At 38.5% G+C, this 24,185-nt stretch overlaps 1 protein-coding gene across 2 annotated transcripts in view; it reads right to left on the reverse strand.

Moving 5' to 3' along the window:
* Window positions 1-24,185, reverse strand: part of rdgC (retinal degeneration C) — a 560,018-nt gene that overhangs the window by 418,816 nt on the left and 117,017 nt on the right. For both annotated transcript variants that reach the window (XM_083134220.1, XM_083134221.1), the window contains exon 2: window positions 17,870-18,767. In XM_083134220.1, coding sequence (XP_082990346.1) covers window positions 17,870-18,065 — 196 coding nt within the window. In that variant the 5' untranslated portion in view covers window positions 18,066-18,767. The remainder of the gene's footprint in view (window positions 1-17,869; window positions 18,768-24,185) is intronic.

Here is a 24,185-nt window from a genome sequence, read left to right on the forward strand (position 1 = left end):
GCAATTCAATAAGTTCCATTCGAACGCAGGACTTGCACACGCATCATCAAAAGAAAAGGGAGCAGAGCAGAACAAGAATATTGCCCTTCGCACCCTCTGAAGTCTTGAAACCTGTTTCCAAATTCATCACGTAGTATTTTTACTGTGGACAAATATTCCTGCCATTCCTGGTATTCCTGAGAAGTTGAGAAGGACAAATTATAACTTTATTAAAAAAGTTTTAATATAACGGAAGACTGTAACTTTGCAAAATGGCCTCCACTTCCTTCAAAATATCAGCCTTTGTGTCACGGGGAGAAATCATTCAAGTAGTTTTACTGTCATTTCGAGATGAGAATCGCATCCACGAATGAAGGGAGCTAATCGAGCTAGCTCGCTAGCTAGCTAGCCCGCGGGCCGCGAGTTTGACTGGCCGAAATATCAGGACAAAAGTTGTTACGCTTCTTCCAGGAGACTCGAACCTGCGCGCGTCCCGTAGCTGGAGAGCCCAAAGCATAACGCCTTAGACCGGACGGTCACGATGCAGGACAGCAGGCCCGTAGGCAGAATTTTTTTTGGGGGGGATGCTCATCCCTTATCAGCAGCTGCCATCTAAGGGCGAAAAAGTGATGGAACCCCTGAAGATGAGTTCTTGTTTCCTAATTTTGATTTGGCAAAGGTGAGCTCTCTCACTGCACCAAGCGCCGTCAACCCTATGCCGGTCGTTTGAGTTTCTGTAAGTCTTCTTTATGTATAGATAGGCTAATCGGGACTGGACCTACATTTATAGTGGGATTGAACTATTGGGCGTCCACCAGGTACCAAACTCGGGACCTTTTGACATTACGAGGGTCATCATTACCATTACGCTATAGGGGAGGCAAAAATATCTGAAACTAAGAAGACATTTTGAATGGACATGTAGAATGTAGGAGGCAGGGTTCGCGCTGAAAAGAAAGAAGACGGAATTCTCCCTCCCCTTTCCTAACCTGTACATCTCTAATGTAATTCTCAACCAAGCCAAAAGTCTTGTCTAGTGTTGCCGACGAGACGAGACTTTAGCCTGTCTCGTCTCGTGGAAATGCTGTCTCGTCTCAAAAATATTCGTTTGTCTCGGGACACATGATCAATCTCGTCTCGTCTCGAATTTTTAAAAGCCTGTCCCGTCTCGTCCCGTGGGCAACACTAGTCTTGTCCTTCTACATTTTATGTCACTTTTGTTATTGTTATGGAGAATTCAAATTAATCATTTGTCTTTAAATCTCAAGTTAGCAAGTCAGCCAAAATTATGTTTATATACTAAATTTTAGATTAATTGAAGATTTGCAAAGAAACAGTAGACCTTTTCATGATCCTTCCACTCCAAAAACAAATGTTTTGTAAGAGTCACATCAAGTTTATGTTTGGAAATAGTGAAGTTCTAGGAACCATACACACACACACATATAAGTAAGCAACAACGATAGTAGGCTATTGTAATTTGGAGAGGATATGATTTGTGAGCGGAACAAGCATGGGAATTTAACGAAGTTCCTTTGCGAATCATCAATTATGTGTGTGTGTGTGTGTGTGTGTGTACATGTATTTCCTATCTGCACAGTTGACTCACAAAGTACTACATGTGAGGTAAAACTATCGAAATGTAAAAAGAGGAAGCGCTACCACCCTCCCCGCCTTTTCTACATTTTATTCAAATTGAACACCAGGCACGTATCGAAATATATATTTCGGAGGGGCGTCCTAACGTAATGTCTCAAAATAATAATATTAATAATGTTAAATTAAAATAAGTATAATTATATTAAATTAATTAATATATTTTTATTACATTAATAGATAAGAAGGCGATATAACAACAGTGATACAGTATAACATCACGTATTCATTATCTAGCTTACGTGTAGTTAAGGTCGGCAAAATTTGTAAAAAATAGAAACTGCCCTGGCAACGAAATTAATGCCAAATAGATAAAGAATATACTATTTATTGAGTATGAAAAAATGATGTTAGATCCAGTTGACGAAAGTAAAATTCCTGGTAATATTTTGCATGTTATTATAAGTAGTAATAATTCTTTCATAAATCTTCTTTGGTACTGTCATTCAAAGTCGTATTGCTTCCAATATTTTTGCGGAAATAAACAAATTGCGATTAGACAACAACCTTATTTTCATTACTTAATTGAAGTTATTTTATGCTCTCATTATTTAATTTTTGTACTTGGTAAGTCTTTCGGGGGGAGGTTGGGACTCCTGGACACCCCTGAATACGTCCTTCGCGGTAGGGATCGAGATAAAGTTACTTGTCACTGGTTCCAATTCACGGTAAATATGCTCTGCTTCTCTACACTCAAACATACACAAACTCATGGCCTATCTGCCTATCCTGCTTTCTTGGTTTCTTGCCTGGGAAAGAGGCAATAAATCAAGCTGTGACAGCTACGGGACCTTCTGACGAGGGGACGGAACCCAGCTGTGTAGAGGATTCAAACACCCGCGCGAACTAGCCCTCCCCGTCCCCTGGGGCAATTTTCGAAGAGAGACATCTAGTGGCCAAGTGGCGAACTATGATGAATGAAATTCGGCTGAAGCGGCCGTATCTTTCGCCGTCGATAATACATGACATTTTTAAACAATCATTTTGGGCTGTGCAAGTGACTTTTGAAAGAAAAGCCCTCCCTAGCTTAGTCATAAAAGGATTGAGCATTACGTTAGTATGCATCATAATGGCCATTTTCGTTGGTGCTACCCACAAATCCTAAAACCATTCTGTGCTTATTTACGTATTCCCTTATGGGAAATTGAAAAAAAATAATGGAATTTGTGCACATTTAACGAACTGAAATTGCATAAATGTGTCATGTACTCAAAGTTTCATAAACTAAGTTCACATCCACTGCGTGTTTTCCGGCAAATTTTTGTCCTAAAACGTTATATTCAACAAAATGCAAAAAAGCCCATGTTAAATTGAAGCGCTTTCCACGGCGCCCTTCGCCAAACTCCACCTCCCTCTTAAAAATAAAATGCATGTGCCATACACCCACAAACTATGGAGCATTTTATATATAAAAATAATTTCTAAGTGTAAATAGATGTTTCCCAGGATGATTTTTTTTATCGGAACGTTTTACATCACCGAGCGAAGTGGCTACGTTCTGGCGGGAGATCGAGTGTGCACCTACCGCCACATGGGAGCCGTAACATCGGTATTTTTTCCTCAAAAATAGTTTCAAATGTATAAAACTCAATGGACAAGAGTAAGCCATGTGGCCTACAAATTAAAATACTAGTTCAAAGTCACTGTGAAGGTAGAATTTTTGGGTACAATTTGCAGAAAAGTATAAAAATTTAAATTTAAATTTTGGTGGAAACACCGAAAAGTAATCATAAAAAAGTAACTTTCGAGCAAAAATAACACCTAGCCAATAGAAACGTTCACCAAATTCCGCATGTTCTGTTATTCTCGCCCTATTTTTATCCATTTTGTCCTACTAATCTACTTCATCCTGACCAGTGTGTCAGAAATGGGAAGAAAACCAAGAAACGCGTAAAATAATTTGAAATTCAACAATCACCTGTATCAGTAGTTTGATTGGGCGGTACGATACTTCCCGGGTTGTTTCATATTGGAAACGTCCATTTCATTGTTGTTGATCTCCCGATATTGATTTTTTCCAGTGATGATGTCAGTTACACACCATGACACGAATGGAGGACCGTACCGCTCGGCGAGTATGTATTTCGATAAGGCCCCACCACGCTCATAGGTGGCACTGTAAACGCTGCAGAAGGGATGGCTGATCCCTGCATCCCTCGGTTTATCGCGAAGTGTATTCCATAATTCTGGTATAAGCGACTTGTCGATATTTCTATAGCCTGTTTCATTTTGAAGACTGGGGATTTAAACAGAACGAATTACAGGGTGATTCACCACAGGGCAACTCCGTTTTAGTAAGACAGCGAAAAAGAGGGGCCTTTTTGGAAATACTCGGAGTTTCAATCTAAAATTTGAATTTTCAACTTTGATTGCAGCGTTGAGGCGATACGCTGCTATGAGCTTGGATGAGAATGGGAAATGTTTTGTTCTATCATTGATTCTTAATTTACGTAGTTACCAAGCATAATTTTACTTCGCTTTTCGCCTTAGGTTAATCGCTAAGATAAGGATGAATGGTAATAAGATGAATTTGATAAATGGACAATCCTGAACACAAGTGGACAGAACTCAAGTCCCACAGACTATTATATTGGTTGAGTCAAGACACCAGAACCTCGCTAGTCTGCAAATGCAGTCGAGGGAGTACTACGTGGAAGAGATATTGACATTTGGGTTCCTTTCGAAACGGTTAACACTTACATACTACTCTACTCTCTTTAAAGACGACGTATGTAGCAGGAAGGCATTTTCCAGTGCCTCACAATAGCGTAGTGGTAAACTCGTTGCCTCGTAATCAACGGGTCCCTGGTTAGATACCCTGTGAAGGCACATATTGGTTCTGATCCTACTTTACACTGGCGGTCAGTCCCGATTAGCCTTTCTGTGCATAAAATGGACTTCAAAAAACAAAGCCAAAGAAGGGGTTTTCCATGCTCATTGATCAACATTCTACGTTTAACACTAAAGCACATTAGATTCAAAACCACATATTTCTATCAACTAACCCTTTCCTTTCATATTTTATTCTAGAGCCCGATTGTTCAGGCATTTATTTTCGTTAAAATAGGCAGGCAAAAAGGCATTTATAATGTGGAAAATAGGCACTAAAAATGAAAAAAAGGCAAATAAACCGAAAAAATGGCACATTTGGAAGTCGCTTACTTTTATATATAATTTCTGGCAACATGTTAAATGTTAAAATCTAAATTGGGAAGAGCATTTCAATTTTCTCCGTCTTGATTGCACGTAACTACAAGGTGCTTTTTAAGTTCTCAACATTCATTGATAGTCGTCTGTCAGAGAGAATGTTTTTCATAATAGAAAATGATCTTTCTACTTCGACAGAAGTTATTAGAGCATACATAGAACAAGCTAATGTAGCTGGACTCATTTTGGTAACAGCATTTTCATCTTTTAGAATATCACAAATTGTTTTCAATTGTTTCAAGTACTCATTTGCACTCACTACCCGTTTGCACTTTTCCGCAACAGCTGACTCCTTTTCTCCTGGCACTTCCATCATCTGCTGCATAGATTCCTCGTAGATTTTCATGGATGCTATAATTGTAATTGTCTCTGGCAATGCACCATAATGTCCAAAAATAAACTTGAATAGCACAGGAGTGTTTTCACTTCACGAATTGAAGCCGCTTCATTTTCTGGAAGAGCATCTATCACCTCACTGATTTTATCAAGGTTGTTAGCATAATATATAGCTGCTGATATCCAGGTTCCCCATCTGGTCAAGACTTGTTGCAGAGGTAAACTAAGCTCAGATGCAACTTCCTTAAATTTTCGGGTTCGAGAGGGAGATTTCAGAATATCTTCTTTGTGTTCGAAATCAACCTCTCCACTTCAGCAGTCAATCATGCACAAGGAAATGTTAACCGAAAGGCAATATCCTAACTGAGCATGAAATACATTTTTTCTCACGCTTTTCTCCTTCAACAATGTTGAAACATGCATGAGTTCAGTATTACTTAAATAAGGCGAAAATTATTCACATAATAAACGTAAGAAAAATAAATGCCAACAACGTTTTTTGGGAGAAAAATAATTTATATACACATTTTTTTAAAAAAATATCAAATTTTATTGAAAAAGGCAAAAAAAGGCATTATAATTAAAAATAGGCAGTGGGGTCCCAAATAGGCAAAATAGGCAAAATGAAAAGGCTTCTAAAACATTTGAAACAACATAAGAAACGTATATCCGGAAAAAAATTACCAATATATGCAGTAGATAAAAAGAGGCATTTTGCCAAACTTCCGGGCCTAAGCAAGTAACGGAAGTTGTCCCATTGTGCTGAACTTTTGAATTATCCTATGTAACTTAAACCTAAGGGAATCTTATTTTAAAAGTACAAACATTCAATATATATATATAAAATATAAGGATCTCTTTCTTGTATTTTTATAGTTCTAGTTTCCAAACTAAACATATTTACCCTGTTTACTTAAACCCTAATTTACAGAATATTTATGCAACTTTTGCTACCAGATAATGCTATACCACAGATTATACATATTCTCTGCTTAGAATATCTAATGAAACTTCAAACCTCAACTATGCTTTGTTCACTAACATTATTATCGACGGTTCAAATTCACAGATCATAATCTCCTTCTAAAATTTGACTAATTTGTTAGCCTGTGCTTTAACGCCCAGATGTTCAATTGTTTGTTCATAAAGCGAGCAATGGATTAATGACTATCAGCGCTATCTATTGATTAAGTGTTCATTTACACGATCTTTGTGAAAGACTAACGATTTGGGTGTAAACAATGTTAACTGCTCCTTCTCGCTCCTGTTGTAAACGAGATCCAGTGAAGACCAGCGTAAAAATGTGGAATTATACGTCCTATGTTAGTTAATTGGGAAAAATAGTTCCAATTCATCAGAGCCAACCACGCCCCAGCAGATTCTTGCGTCATTGGTGCTTTACCTACTGAGATGCCCGAAGAGAAGGAAGGGGGCGTGGAAAAAGGAAAAGCGGAGGGAAAATTGATAAAAATGAGCAAGGAACACGTAAATTGGTTGTGACGCCATATTTCACTCCATAACCTCTTCTCTGACTGAGAATTACTTGCTTAGCATATATTCTCGTTACAACAGCCACGTAGGCCGAAACAGGTAAAATTTGCGCTGGGAAGTTAACGTTATTTTGCATTAAGTATGGCGCATGCGCAACCTTGGTAGGTTATTTTAAACTGGGAACTGGTAACGTATACCGCGAAGGTTAATAGCTACAATAAATATAAGTAAATGATTACTGAATTCTATAGTTCGATTATTTTTGGAACATCTCCAGTTGACCGCGCGAATCTGTTAGCGAGCTTAGAAGCAGTTTAATTCGTGAGCCGATTGGTGCTGGGTTGAGATGACGTCAGCGGCTCGCTTGTTGCTTGGATGCTTCTGGAGTTCTGAGTCGTTCCCAAGCTGCATATGCATAACAAACCGAGATGTTAGGAACGTAATGCCACTGTATCAACATTAAACATAATTAGCATGTAATGTTAATTTGACATTATACATTTTCTAGTTCTCTAATGTTGATTCGAGCTTCCCTCTTGCACCTTAAGGCCATTAAGCAGCAGAGCTGAAGCATGATCTGTCCCAGTCATCTCTGGAGTAAAGGAACGAAACCAAGTCTCTGCGCAAGTGTGACGCGAGACGGCTCCACCAATGAACACGTGAGAGGGAAAAACACTGCAGCCCTCGCAGCAGCGTGTGCTGCTTCGCTCTGAGCACTCGATTTCCCTCCCCTTCTCTACCACAATGTGCGGCCTTTTTCCAGAGATAGCCGATGCAGAGTATACGGGAACCGCTTGTGTTGAGAGGCAGAAAATACTGCGGGAGAGGTGGTCTCCTTTCCACGAACCGACCACCAGTTTCTTCTACCACGATTACAATGCTACACTGCACACTTACTCACGATTCAAATGAGAGGTTTCCCCACGCACGAACGCAACCGACGAAGCCTCCTCTTTTTTAAGTAACTCTAATTTTCCGCTGAAAGTGTTTCTCCTCATTATTTTATTAATTACTTTTCAAATAGTCATAACTAGAGCTAGAAAGTTGATAACACATCTCTTTCTTTTTTGGCCTTGAAGGCAGTAGTTAAAACCTAATAGTAGTTCGTTTCACTACAGTTAGAAACAGGAAACTATTTTTACTTTGGATTGTTTTGCACTTTTAGTTCCATTTTTCAGTATTTTTCCCGCTTCTCTTCCATTTTTCTTCATTTTTGAGATTTATTTTTTCCCCTCCTCTTGTTTCGTGAATTTTAAATGCATTTGCTACTATAACTTACATACTATTTAAATTACCTAACAAGGTTTTCTTAGCAAGTACGCATTTAATCGTAAATATGGCCAATGCAAAAACACAATATTATCTTATCTGAGATCTTTAGGAATGGACTCAATAATTAATTGTGGTAAATGTACTTCTCTTCCAGTAAACGTAAAATACTTTGGGTGAAGCCTACCTTGCAAGCCACTATTATCGCTATATTCTGTGATTTTAAAGTAAAATTAGTCACAACATAATCCACACGAAACACAATTGTATTGTCAGATGCTCACTGACTAAAATACCTATACAGAAAAATCTTGTGGTGTATTTTATAACCTGGAGGTAAAAATATAGGAAACTACATTAGCACTTAATGTAATTGAAACCACTAAACAACAGATTTTATCGGATTATTCAACCAGTCTTTTGCAATCTATGAAAAAAATCAAGCTTTCATTTTAAGAGTGAAAATAATATTTAGGTCATTTTTTTAAATTTTGAGGTCATTTTTAATTATTTTAAGGTCATTGTATATGTATTTTTTTAGACTTTATAGGCCATCAACTTCCGGGCCCCAGTCATGACCAATAAGCAATAACAATTATTATATTCAAATCAAATAAAACAAATAAGGAATTAAGATTCAAAGGTTTCTACACAAGTTCTTTCTGGTGGGAATTTATACCGACGGTACCCGCAGAAAGCAGCTTTGGGGTCCACTCGGTCTATCATTAATGGGTACCTGGACGGTAAAGGCAACCGGAGCAGTGTTGCCACATGAAGGGAAATTTTCGTTTATGAAGGGAAATTCGAACCAAATTTTGAACGAAATGGGATGAAAAATACCAAAATTCTATGGAAAATTTAAGACACCAAACTCAAAAATAGTACAGATTAGTACAGATTATGTATTATTTATTACTATTATTTTTAAAGGTTTTTAGTGAAGGGAAAACTGAGTGCACAAAGGGAAATTTTGGCCCTTGGAAAGGGAAATTATGCCCTCAGATTGTGGCAACACTGAACCGGAGTGTGTGACTCTACATTCCTTATATGATTTCATGGTATGTTGCATTGAACAGAGCATAATGTAGCTTTACCTTTTGATAACCACTGACACAAATAGGAACTATCCATTGATTGGTTGCTTTATTTCACTTCGGTTTTCTGTCGATTTTGGCTAATCGCGAAGATGAGGATGAAATGGATGAAAGGATTATCACAAGCATAAATGGACAGCACAGAACACGATCCATACAGAGGATTATACTGTCCGTGGTCATAGCCTTGTTGGTTTGCAACACTGCAGTTACCGAGGTGTCAGTGGCGTGTCCAGGATTTTCGAAAGGCAGGGGGTTATGTACACTTTTTCTGGTAGTCATCCCTCATTTCGCCATCATTTCCTACCTTGATGTTCTTTTCTTAGGAGTGCTGAGCCAAAGGGTGGGTTATAACCCCTACACCACCCCCTTGGGCACACCACTGCGGGGTGTACTACGTAGAAGTTAACGTTTGCGTCCCTTCTGAAAAGGTCGTCCCTTACTTATTCGTCTTATAGCAATCTCTTTTACTTCCCACACATATACTCCCCCTTTCTCAGCCATCAGTTAAATTGAATTGATGTAGCCAACACGGAAATCTTGGATTAGGGTGTCATCTTTGGATTATTTAGGGAGTAAGCGTATTCAGTGTTGCCAATGCACAAAAATATCCCCATTAAGAAAATAAAGGAACATTAGATACTGAGTTCAAATATGATTCATTCTCGAAGAAGTGATCCCAATTGAACAAGATCAGGGAGACCTGTTGCGAACACTGAAACGAGGGAGATTACTTAAACCCTTCCCTGCTAATCCTCTCAAAAAGGCTAGTGAACAGAAAGAGGCTCAATTTCGATACTGACACATCATGTCCTCGACACAGATGAACTTTAGATCTAAAGCGTTTCTAATCCAGAACCATTCCAAATTTCCAGACTCCTCAGGATCCCGAAACTAGAATCGTTACGAAGATATACTCTTTCCGATCCCAGTTCCAAAATTCCTGGATTCAGCATACTCCTACTGATTTGAAAAACCTTGAAATGTGTGGTGACATTCTTCTAGAGATTCAATTTTAGATATTGTACTTCAGTACTACTATTTCATACATGGGAAGGGGGGTGGAAGCATAAAACCGCCCCTTCTCCGCACGCCACTGTGTTATGTATTTGTATACATTAGCAAATATAAACACGTGCAATTTGTCAAAACCGATGAAGTTTTTAAGGAGAAACTACAATTTTTCATACTAAAAAGTCGTATTTCGTTAGGTAACCACCACACATATTGATTATCCTTACGTGTAAATCGTGTAGACATGGTGCTAATTACAAATATGCACAGAAAAAAACACTTATCTTGCTCAGAAACGGAATCTTATACGTCACCGGCTTAATAATGCAAATGTTGGTAGTTTATTTCGGGGGTTGGAAACACTGAATTCACCAATCGTGCTCAAAAAGCTACATCTAAGCTGTAATCTAAGCTGAAGGCAAGTCATGGAATCATCGACAAAGGCTAGGTTCGCTTGCCAGCATCTATCATGCCAGAATACTTGGAGCACCAAGAACGTCTATTCCCAAACAGGGAAATCCGAGATGACGGTTGAAATGTGATATTGTTTCTAATGAGGTTGCTGAGCCTAGATTCCCTCCTCTTCGGTCATCTAGAGATATTTCTCTGTTTAACTCGCTCTGTTTCAGATTTATCGATGCTGTGGTTTAAAAAAATTGCTTTCCAGGAATAGCAGGTTTCTCATAACTATGTCGAGTGGGTGGCTATTTTAGTGATAAAACAAAACTCTATGCAGATTACTATTTGTAACTTTTTAACAGGTGTGTGTATTCCACGCTCTGTCAGAGTGAGAGCTCGCAGTGGAAATTTCCAAGTGGAGGATCCTCGTTTGATTGAATATGGATGCAACGAAGCCGGTAGAGGTATGCTTTAAGCAAATTTCTTAGCCGAGGGTGGAGAGCTAGCATCTCCGCCACGCACATCTTTAGCCTTTTAATAGCTTCTTTAACTTCAGTCAAGTTAGGTTCTGGAACTAAAAGTTCTGCTGTGTGTAGTTCATTTACTTCTTTCTGATTTATCTCCTACATGAACATTTAAAACGTCATTCAAGTAGTTCTTCAATATATTTAAAACCGCCTGGATCAGTCAAAAATTCACCGCTTTTATCTTTTATCAAGTTTACTTTCGTTTGCCACCCCTTTCTAAATTAAATTACATCTTTGTATAAATCTATGGTATTTTTATTTTTGCTGTTTGTTTCAATTTCGTTAATTTTGCTTTTAAAGTAATTGTCTTTTTTTACTTCTAAACGGGCAGTTAACTTCTTAATTTATTCTATTATGATTGCTTAAATTTATATCCGAGTTATTAAGATGTAAGGGGTTGCATCAGCAGCTAAAAAAGTCAAGGAATACAAATGCTTAATACTTTGCTCTGTTTCTAAGGGAAGCATAGAATTTACAGTGACAGAGTTAAACATTTCAGAGAGTCTGACAAAGAATACGCCTAGGACAACACCACGTATAATGATCATTTAAGTAACAAAATTTCGAAGAGCAACTGCTTTGAAACAGCTCTAAAACTCCTTTTTAAAACTATGTGTACTTATGCTGCCACCTGGTGGGTGATAGTAAAATAATTTCAGGGAAACTGCGGAAGAAATCATCTATATTGATATGAGAGTAGACCACGACAGATGTTCTCATCTTGCTCAGTAACAAGAGATAAAGGCCTGATAAAGCAACCAGGTGTTGATAGCTCAATATATTCCAGTAATGAAACGGCTACAACTAGGAAAATCAAAATTATATGAAAAGGAAAATAACTCTGAAACGTTTCTTTATGGAGGTAAGGTTAGGAATATTACATTTCCTAATTGCATTTCAAAATTTTGTTTTAAATCTCTCCATTTCCCTCAATTTTCTCTTCCCCTCTCTCTATCACTCACTTTCTCTCCCCCCCTCCCTTTCGACCACCTTTCCCTCCACTTTTTTTCTTCCAGTCTGTGTGTGTGCGCAGGCCTTCATCAATCACATTTCAATTAATGTAATTTGTATTTTCTGTTTATTTTATAAAAGATATAAAAGGATAACTCAGGTCCTTAAGGGCACGAGGAACGGTTTCAATGTCCAGCCAGACGTGAGGTTCTAAACCGATCTTTCCCCGCGGCGAGATGGAGAAAGAGGTCTGTGAGCTGGATAGTTGTACTAGGGAAAAAACAGTATTACGCTTATGAGAGTATCATTTTCCATGTTCTCTTGGTAATACCAAACTTCCGATGGCGTAGAAAAACACCTGAACGGAAAGACGCCACGTTGAAGATTTCAGTTGTCATCGGAAAAGTCGCAACTTCCATTTGATTAGCCATAAGTTGAAGTTGTTGCATTTTTTTTCTCTCCATAAGGAATGCGTAGCTGTAAATTCTCATTCATCATATTTTCCAAACATCGTGTCTTGCCAGCTGAAAGAAAAACCGCTTACACTTGCAGCATGGAGAGAAATTCATACTCTCTTATATAGTGGGAGTTTTTCTTAGTAGCAGTGCTCATTCCGACGATATTAAAATAAATGAACACCAGGTGCAAAACCGTCACTCTTCGCCTAAGTGATTCCTAATAAAAGTAAATTATGAGCATTATTAGTTTTCACGACAATTTGCGTCGTCCACTTTACGCTCAGATAGGGTAATCTCGCCTGGACCTAGAACGTTCAAGTGAATTCCACGGGGATCGAACACATGACCTCTTGATTAAAAGGTGACACTACCCATCGTCACGCTTGAGTCTCTCTGATAGGCTTTAAACTCTTCTTCCTTCTTTGGCTAATCGCACCGACGTCCTACTTGAACCCAGGGACCGATGCTGATTTTTTTAACACACCTCGTATAACGCCCATCTGGTGCAAAATTGTAACAAATCTTTGCGTAGTGAAGCATTCAAATGTTTTCCCTCTCCCTTACGTGGGAACCAGAACTTCCTGCAGGGAGAGATAGACTCGGGAATCTCTGAAGTTGCGTTAAGTACTCCGCAGCGTGTAGTCATATTCTGCAAGAATTATCGATTGCAGCCATGTCTTCGCTCAGAAGTTGCTGATTGCTGAAGTTTCGCACAACTATGTTCTCGTCTTCCACGTTTTGGGGGAAATTTAATCCTGAAACGCCCTTGCCTCATAATACCCGCGCGAGTGTGGCCCGAAGGAACCGATTATCATAACAGAATTCCGCCGAGTCATAATCCAGCTTATTCAAATCAACGACTTAAACTGTACGTCCTTCGTGTGGTGTTAATATATGGGAATGCCGTTGGAGTTCGTGACGTAACTAGCGATATTTCAAGCCCCTCTCCGCTTCTGAATTTGTGCAGCGTCGTTTCTAATCAAAGATCTTGTAACCAGGTCAAGAGATGGCGTTGATGATCCTTAATCCATTTGATGCTGACGAACAAGTTAACATCCAGGATTAAATTTCCTCTGATGAACGAACAAGTGAACATCTACTGTAAAAAATAATTCGGATGAACTAGCAAGTGAACATCTAGAGTAAAAATTAAGTTGGGCGAACGAACAAGTGAACATCGGACGTAAAACAATAAGACAGATGAATGAAAAGTGAACATCGAGCGTAGAAAATTAAAGCGTAGAAAATTAAGTTGGAAAAACGAACAAGTGAACATCTTGCGTAAAAATTAAGTTGGAAGAACGAACAAGTGAACATCTTGCGTAAAAATTAAGTTGGAAGAACGAACAAGTGAACATCTATCTAAAAATTAAGTTGGAAGAACGAACAAGTGAACATCTGACGTAAAAGATGGAAGACAGATAAACAAAACAAGTTATCGACATGTGTACAAATAATGATATGAAAAAATTGGGTGATAGTAGTTTAAGAAAAACGCGCATACAGAGTCCGAGAATGGATTACAATTTTGGCATTGCTATCGCGCGCCACTCGAAAATAGGATCCGATTATTTCATTTAAAAAAACATGTGCCATAATAAATTTACTATCATACTTTATTTTTATGCTTGCTATTATTTTTATTACCATAGACTTGAAAGTTTGAGGTGCGGATCTGAAAAAGGGAGGCGCCCCCGGCGCAGCGTGTGGTCTGATGTGTAAAGACTAATGGTAGTCGTACCCGACTTCTACGTTTCTCATAACGACCCATCGAAAACTACGAAAGAAAAACTTCGAAAGTAATACCAGCACGCTTCCTGACATTCGCCGCCATCTTGGAAAAAAAACTAAAATTGATTTCTCTGTTCGCCATTCTACAAGAGACATTTTCTCGTCGCGTAATTGAAATTCCCCTTCCCTCCTCCTCCCCTTTCTAAGAACACAAGAAGCTTTTGGCCTTCCTCTGGCTTCTGCAAATCCCGCGTGGTCAGCGGTTATGTAAATCTGTGCCCCGCCATGTTGGGTAATCAAATTTCGACCGCCAGAATGTGCTGCTGTCGCTCTTCGTAAAAAAGAACAAAACAGTGCTGTCATTCCCATGCTTGGTTGTTTAACTTGCCACGAGAAAGGCGAAGTAAATTGACTCAGCTGTATACTTTAAAGCATTTGCAGTTGCACACTTTCAAGTCGCTTTTGTAGCTCAATAGATTAGCATCAACGATGAACATGTGCGAGACGACAATCGTTAGTAACTCTAGACAACAGGATATGACAACTTTTGTTGGTTCACTTCATGTACGCGAAAAGTCGGTATACCTTCAGCCATGGGTCTACATTTCCAAGGAGAAATTGTTTTGAAAGGGCCACAACCATGGGCGCTCGCAGGGGGGGCTAGGGGGGCTGAAGCCCAGGACATCTTGCGCAGAGGGCTACACTCAAAGCTTTTTCTTCCTTTTTTTAAGACCAAGTCAGAATATGCGCTGAATAAATATGCTCTTGGCAGAGGTATATTCTGGTAAAACACTGCTGGAATTTTCTGTTTCTCGAAGTAGTAGTACACATGTTCATCGTACACAAAGACGTAAATGAAATATTCTTACATATGCTAAACTTTTTTTAATAAGAAATGCAAAATATGATTCTTTAAATATAACCTATATTATTTTTAATGAGTATTTTTTTGTTTCTTCATTTCGAAATTTGTTGAACGTAAATATCAGGCAGTTGGGGCTGCAGGGGCGTATTGAAACGGTCTAACTTGGGAAACTCTTATTGGGTGTTTTCATGAAGATATATATACCGTACTCTCAGCAGTACTTAATAATGTAAGTTATATCATAATAATTCCTTTTGGTGTTATATTACGTATGTTTAAAGCACAAGGTATGATTGTCCAATAGTAGTACTGAATATACTACGCAATAATACATTGTAAATTAGCCGTAGAACAGGGAAATAAACAATGCGAAATGCACCTTTAGAACTTTTCGTTGCAAGACCTCTGAATCTTCCAAAGTATGCAACACTGATTCAAATTCCATGTGTCATTTTGTGCTTTTTGGACATGGATATAAAATGCGAAATAAAATTATTAATGTTTGAGAGCTATTTTTTACGTGGTTATATTCTTATCAAAACAAATATTTTAATTTATCAGCCGGCCTTCCTTGCGGAATGGTTAGCACCGCTACGACGCCTGGCATCGTGGGTTGGGCATGGGTGTTCTTTGAGAGTGTTTCTTCATCAATTCACTCATATCATCCCCATCTTCACGATTAGCCAAAAGTGGCAGAAAAGTTAAGTAAAATTAAGGAAATCAATCAATCAAATCAAAATATATCAGCCTAAAACTTATTATAATACAGAGCGTTCGAAAAGTCCCCGTACTCAAAGTTTGAGAATTTTTTGCTTATAGTTTTTTTAAGTTGTCAACGTAATGAATACATACATATGTTAACAATATATTTAAATACACACAAATAATTTGCAAACTAAATGTGAGTAATACTGCAATCTCTGAGGTCGGTAAAACTGACAGCAAGACGGCAAACCACTTTCCACACGTTGGAATAACCAAAATAATATTGAAACTAAATTTGAAACAATCATTCGTTTCGGTTTTACCTGGTGCCGGACCATCGGGAAATAGACCGCCATTTCTCCACACATTTTTCATATGACAAACTCAAAATATGCTTCCAACATAGCGATTCACTGTGTGCGCTCAAAGCTTGACGCACACTGAGACGCGGAGCAATGCGGCAACAGAACACAATTGACACGTTTCCGGCGTCCCAGTGAGCAATAACCTTTAAGATAGCCTGCAGAGTTCTGGCACGGAAATTCCCGCTGCGGTTCGGCGCATTTCCCTGTAGTTACACCATTTCAATAGAAGCAGACAACAGAAGCTTTGTTACTTTTTGTTGCCTCGTTTGTCCGCGTCTCAGTGGGCGATGTGCTTAAAAGTCATTGTTGACATGGAACAGCGGCACTGCTCTAAATACAGTAAACCCTCGTTAACACAAACTCGCTTAAGACGAACACTCGGTTAAAATGAACAAAATGTTGGTCCCGGCAGGGATGTATTAAGTTTTATCGGTTAACGCCAATTACAAACTGTTTTTTAGTCCGTTGTGTCATTAGATCTCATTTAACACGAATTTTCAAAGTTTTTCATATTTTTTTCTGTTGTTACTCTGCTAGGTATGTAAGAAATCGCTCAACAATCGCTATCATCTTGTCAACAATCAACTTATACTGTATTGTAGCCAACAGATTCAGATCAACAATGTGTTCAAATGTGTGTTTTTCTATTCTTGAAAACGTTGCCAGTACGAGTAACATCAAGTTGCTAAGTTACCAGGCATTTGCGTTCCTGTCTGCGACCGCGCAATTTACAGAAATTTTTCAGCAGAAAATGATCTGTGAGTACTTTTTAAAAGTTAATTACTGTAGTACTGTTTTCTATGATGACATACATAATACGTATTGTAGAAAAACTGTATTGCAACAATAAAATTTGAGTGCCTGGTTAGCACGAACTCCTGATTTTTCGGTCCCTTGGAATTCGTGTTAACAAGGGTTTACTGTATAACAAACTCGTTCTTCAAGGTCATACCAATCCCTTCTAGCAGGATTGCCAACTCATCCAGATGAATGCCTTAGTAGCTTTTTTTTAAAAGTATGAGTACGGGACTTTTCGAACGCACTGTACAAGGAATTGAACAATTGATTGATTGGTTAGGTTATTTTACGTCGCTTTTGTTCCACTTTAGGCTCAACGTGTCTACGAGGATGATTGATTATTTTGATTAAGATACACAAAGAACATCTGCCCAGGTCGGGAATCGAACCCAGAACCCCTGGCGTCGTAACGAACTGGGCTAACTGAAGGGGAGGGGGTTTCCCACCGGAAATAGGAATGTCTCTCCCCTGAATTTCAACAGCCTGGCAGAGCATTCGGACAATTGCTAATAAACTTGGAAATCATGTTTATTTTGGCTTTGTTTCATGCCGTTTAATTTAACGTAGAATCTACTTTTGAGGCTTTCTCGTGATATAAGCACTGATTGAGTTCTCTTTGTAATTACAAGTCAAAATAATGAACCAATTTATATTTTCGCCCGTTTTGATAACTGCTAACTAGTAATATGTAAGGCTGACGTGAGCTTCTAGAGCTATTTTAACGGTTAGTCAGTCGACAATTTGCTGTGGAATGGTGGTGACGTGCTTGTACAGTATTATCGAAATTTAATTTAATTACATATCAGAGGTAAGAGGAAATTTAAGACATTAATATTGTTATATTAATATAGCAATTTGATGCTTCTGACATTCCCCCTTTGAAGTTTGATATCCCTCGGAGTAAAGTGGCTGCATGTTCAGCCCTTGAAGCAAATGACAACACCAATTGCATACAAGGAATACAATTAATCATCAACATAACTAACACACAAAAAACAATAATAAAATATCAATGTGTACTTACTTCTTTCCGCTTTCGGCATGCTGAACTCTTCCCTCTTCCTCTTGCCTCTACACGCATTGAAAGCCGAGCGCCAAGTAAGCAGTCGTGAGCTGGTACCACTGGCTTTACTGGATTTGCTCTTCGCTGAGCTTCCGTCACTCCTGGTAGGTGACTCGCCACTTCCCCCGCAACACTGTTTGGACACAGCACTTCCCATTACCACTTATCTTTAAACGACTGCATTCACACGGTTGTCCGATGGCAAATATGGTTCACGTTACACTAAACACTACACGTATTTAAAACTTCTAGTGTGGAAATTCTTTTCCTTTTCTTTTCCATGTTAGCAATAATTATTCCCGGTTTACGATTGCATGACAGAACCATTTATATTCACGAGTTTCATAGTTCACAAATTGTGAACCGTGACATTTATAGTAAAACAAGGATTTCATATGTTATGACACGAAAGCTTGTAACTTAAATGTCTTGCTGTTTCACATTACGTTGCGTCTTATATTGATTTCACCCGCAGAACTTTACCTCAGCTTGTAACTTTCTGGTATTACGAAATGCGTAATTTCGCGGTGTGATTGCATAAACAGTGCGCACTGCTGTTAAAAATACGTGCACTATGGTGCGCACAATGTTGTGCCATTACATGTCAATATTTCCTTCACGTTTTCCCCCATTATTTTATTTACGTGGCACACTTTTTCCTGCGTTGTATCTCTGGCCTGGTAGAATTACATTTTCGCCAGCTACAAGCGTGATCAAAACCTAATACGAAAAATGGGATGTTATAAAAAGGAAGGGGGAATTAAACCCAAGCTCGTCACGCTAATAGGTCTGACAACACGCTACACATGTATCAGGCTAGCGAGGCACACGCAGCGATGTTTCCGTGTTGATCCACAGCCTGTAAAAAAGAGAAAATAGAATATCAAACAAATGAATTCAGTAATGTAATGACACATTAGAACTAAAAAGCAATTGAAACAAGTTATGGCATGTTTTTTTCAAAGGTTCCACAATGTATGACGGTGATATTTCACGAACACAAGAGATCCTTGACTTTCTAAACAAAAATACTGTTAAATATTAAGTTTGACGCAATTGGTTCCCCATATGCGATAACTTACACTGAAATATTATTCTTTAAAAGCCTTAATATTAGGAAACGAAACATAAATGTTGTACAAACTTGTGAGTACCTCTAACCCATATCCACATAAAAGTTCCCGAATGCAAAACAATATGCAACTTTTAATTCTGTACATTATCGACCTAGACCTACATGTATTATATAAAGACCTTTTTTCGAGGATGCCAGGGTTTCCCACAAGTGTCACTAACAAACATTCTTTCTGATAAGCTGTAGTTTTGCTAGAGAAAACCTTGTTTGGTGTGCACACGAGTGGACTAAAAACTTCTCCTATGGTCTCGGTACGAAAAATTGTTAAAATTTCAGTTTTGTGGCAAAAAATAAAAAAATATTGGTAAAAACTTAAAGCAGGTTTCGAGTTCTAACTTCTCCGTTTGAGGGAAGAGAATAATAATTTACATGTACTGGACACTCCTGACAGTGAGAGATATGGTAATATCTGTATTCCCGCTGCAAAGCATATCTTACAGGGTGGAGTGAGTTAGGCGGTCTGATAAGCTTACACAACGCACACACATCTCCCCATTGTTGGCGTGTTCATTGTGAATAGGATTATCTAACAAAACATTGTTGTCCCGTCAGTATCCAGGTAAGTGAAGCCAGCTGGTAAACTACACAAACAGGTTCGATTACGTAGTTATTTCCAATATAATTGGTCGAACGAAACGTCACTAATTGATGTAAGGATTGGATGACAACGAAATTTTCCAGTAACGATGTAAACAAATATTTTTAGTTTACATCAAATCACGTTTAATACTGCGTTATAGACAAGCGTACACATTTATCGCAATGGTTCAGAATTATTCTTGGGTTCTGACGTGCCAATTTAACCAATGAAATGGTTCACATGCTTCAGCCATGTGAGATTTGATTCTGCTCACCTTACGCCACTTTTCTTCCTCTATAAGTTAATTGCGACGCTGAGGATTAATGATGAATTGATGGAAGATAAAAGGGCAAACATCCCAACGGGATTCGAACACAAAACACATTACTTACAGCACGATAAACTGACACTTATTTCATTTTAAAAAGTCACTATATTCAAATACATCAAATGTTGAGGTGAACCAAGGACACTTAAAGGTATTTTTCACTCGTACGGCGGCCGATCCTAGTGCTGGCAAGGGAAGTGGGAAGCGACCAATCCAGGACGATAAGAAACGCAGCAGCCAGTAGAACTAGGTTCACGTAGTACTTTCTCCCGCCGCGTCGTGTCTCTCGCGCCACCGCTGTTGTCTGATTGGTCTGCGGCGTAATCCCCGCTTCCCTTGCCAGAACTAGGACCAGCCGCCGTAAGAGTAGAAAAGACCTATGGTAATTGTATTACACTTCATACATAGTACAAAATTACAGTTACAGTACGAAGTACACAAATTTGTACCAATCAGCATCATGCTTAGAACTCAATAAAGGAGTCGTCCTGCGTTAGTTTATCTGTGCGGGAATGCAATTCATTGCTTCGGATCAAAACAATGACCCAGTTCCGATTCGCCTATCGATGACCAAAATAGACCAACTTTGCCTCATTTACCTTCAGACATATGCACATCCAGAAATTGTAAGAATGGGGAAGGTAGTTAGTCAACAGAAAAAATCAATTATAAATATATATCTGAAAGAGGGTAATCGAAAAGCCACCCCCCCCCCCTTTTATTCCCCGTCGCTATCATGATAGACAAGTGCTCATGATATTTCGTCCACCCTTCTGTCAACCAAACAAAATTTTATATAGTAAAACTACTGCTTATCAAAGGAATGTTCGTTACCGACATTTGTGGATAATATTGGCATATTCAAAAACAGGTTTAATTATAATACACGTAGGTCTAGGTCGAACGTGTTCAATAAATAAATCCCTAACCACAGCACGTAGCTGACCGTGTGTACACACACACACACACGAGGGTCGTTCAAGGAAAAAGTTTCCCTTTTTTTGAGAAAGTACGAGCCCGATAAATGAAATGAAATTAGCAATGTGTTATTTCGTCTTTCCACTACATTTATACACAATGCATGTTCGTGCGGGCTACCGTGCATGCGCGGCACGTGATTAGCGTGAGTCATGCAGTGAGAAACGTGCCCTGGCCATAAGGAGTAGCGAGTCATGAACAACGTATTTTCGTGGTGTGGAGTATTGCTCACAGAGTTTTTGAAGAAAGGGGAAACAGTCAATGCTGCACTTTATTGTCAAACACTGGAGAAAGTGGAGAAAGTGAAGAAAGCAATTCGCCGCAAACGTCCTGGACTCCTTTCTGCTGGTGTCATTCTTTTGGATGACAATGCTAGTCCCCATTTCGGCAGCACTAACGCAGGATAAACTTCTTGAAATGAAATTGGAAACGTTACCACACCCCACATGAAAAGTGTTCTTCGTTCCCTGGACCCCGAATGTTTTGCAGATGGCTTTCAAAAACTTGTGCAACGATGGAAATTATGTTGAAAAGTGAGAAAGGACCGTGCTACTTGGTGCAACTTGATTTTTGTCTGTAACTTAAGAAATAAATTTTTTGCAACATAGGGAAACTTTTTCCCTGCCCGTCTAAAGCAGGTATAAGTCACTTGAAGCGTCAAAATCCACAGTAATTATACAAGAACTTCCTGAAAAATATTGTACCCTTTTAAGGATTATCATGTGGACAAGCATATCTTGTTCGTCTCCCACAGAGTGAGTCGTCCTTTAGGGATTCATCTTCTCATTATCAGCCTCCAGTAGTGACGAGATAAAGGAACAAAAATGCGAACATGGTTTTTGTTTTAGTTCTCTCATAAATCCACTGATATTTCTCAACATGATTGATGATGTGTCGGGTACTGTTTCTAGTGGAAACCGGAAGTTCTTCGAAATATCTGACAGCCCGTTGAGCATGCCGCTGCGCTTGAAATGACTATTTAATCTTCTGTGTAATTTCAGTTTTTTACATTCGCCACGAGACCGCAACACTGGAAGTTCTTTCATTCTGAAATTTCAACGACTTCTACTACGCATATTATCAGCGGGGGTTATGGATAGGGTGACCAAAATATTTTGGCTAGAAAACGGGACACCCATTGAGGTCAGTTTACCCACATTCCTCCTAAAAATCTGTTAAGCTTAATTTTAAAAAAATATTGTTATCATTAACGTGTTATTATTATTTATTAAAGTATGGATCGTACTGTGGGATTCATAAGTATTGCCGTCCAAATTGTCCATCACCATGTTCGTGCACTTTATTTGTTCTAATAAGAACTTCAATAATTAAAAGAAAACTCATAACAAGCTGTTGACAATTTCTGCACCAGCATACATAAAAATCCATCTCTTAAAAACACACAGGATGTAAGAGAAAAATTAATGAAAATAGTCATCGACAATTTGCATAATAATACTCATAGATCCCACTGTACTAATGATACATCATAAACAATCTAATGTTGTCAAAAGGTAATTATTGTAATCTCAGCTTATGCATTGTTTCTTGTCCTTTTTTTAATGTATATAAACGATATTCATGAACATTTCAATCGGGTAAGTTACTTTTTGCGGACGACTTAAAAATATACAAAAGAATATGCAGTTACAGTGACTGCACAGAGTTACAAGCCGACGTAAACAGTGTTGTGGAATGGTGCGAAACAAACAAAATAGTAATCTTAAATAGCCAAAAGTGTTACCAAATGTCATATACTCGAAACACTACATCAATAAGAAACTAATATTGCATAAATAAACAAAATTTATAAAAGGTAGAAACAATCAATGATCTAGGAGTTCTGTTTTATTCTAAACCTACACTTCACGCACACGTTAACTCCATAACGAACGAGGTTTACCGACTTCTGGGATTTATAATGCGTGAATGCAAGGAGTTCAAATGTGTCGAAAGCTTAATGATGCTCTATAATGCTTACGTTAGAGCGAAAATTGAATACGCAAGCATAGTGTGGCGCCCTCAGACGCAGCAAGATATAAACAAATTAGAACAAATTCAAATTAAATTCTTAAGACACGTAAAGTACAAACTAGATGGTATTTACCCTCAAATGAAATCCCGCGAGAGTCTTCTCCGATATTTTAACCTAACAACTCTTAACAACAGACGCATCATGTTGTCCCATTGTATATTTCACACATAATTTCATTTCATTCAGTAATTTATAACAATTATAATGGCGTTGCAGGAACAATGACCTTATAATAATTGCCCCTTTCTGGAAAATAAATCCTGCCGACGTTCATGGTAGAAATTACTGGCGTGCTCACTTTTTTCGGAAGGGGCTGCTTTCTAGGGGGGGGTGAGATCTACAATAAAATATATCGTAATTTCCATATTTAACCATCGATTTGATTATTGTGGGTGCGTCAGCACTTAGGCTACTTTGCACCCGTCACATTATTCGGGGTCCAACCCCTTACCATAACTAAAATATCCATACTAGAGTTAAAAGCTGATGCTGTAAAGGAGCACTCATCCCATATAAGGACAAACACACACACAGCCCTACAGAGGATTATACTGGCCGTAGGGCCAGACGCCAGAGCTTCGTTGCCCTGCAGAAAGCAGTTAACGGGGTGTACTACGTGGAGTGAGGGTAACATTTAGGTGCCTTACAGAAGGTCACGCCTTACATCTTTGATCTGAAAGTTGTTCAATGACAGAAACAGGGGCCATTTTATGGAGGGTCCTTTGCATTTAGCACTTTGGTTCTTCCCAAGTTCTTTACCGCTTTCATTTGAAAATATAATTTATCAAAATTTCGGAGGGTGCTGTAGCCCCATCAGCTCCCACCAGGGTGTCTACCGAAATAACAAATCCAAAATTCTTGACTTTTTCATGCCCTTTCTTTCATTTTCCTTGACTCCTTTTCCCAACATTTTTAATTACCCCCTACTTAGCTATTAAGAAAATATATATGTTTACTCAATTAAAAATCCCCACCACAAGGTCGGTTAAGATGTAAACTGAAGCTATACTTTAACAAGAGATTTAGACTTGCTTTAATTATTAATGCATGTAAAAATTAATGTCTCAGACTCCTTCTTGGGTGGAGAATGGCCACATTATTTAAAATATTTACAAAACTTCACGCATACAATAATGTAATTCCTAAGAAACAAACTGATCAAATCTTAACCACAACTCAAACAATTTTAGGTTTCCAAATATTCAATTTCATCCAATTCCA

This window comes from Lepisma saccharinum, chromosome 13 (assembly GCF_977018435.1).
Source record: "Lepisma saccharinum chromosome 13, izLepSacc3.1, whole genome shotgun sequence".
Lineage (NCBI taxonomy): Eukaryota > Metazoa > Arthropoda > Insecta > Zygentoma > Lepismatidae > Lepisma > Lepisma saccharinum.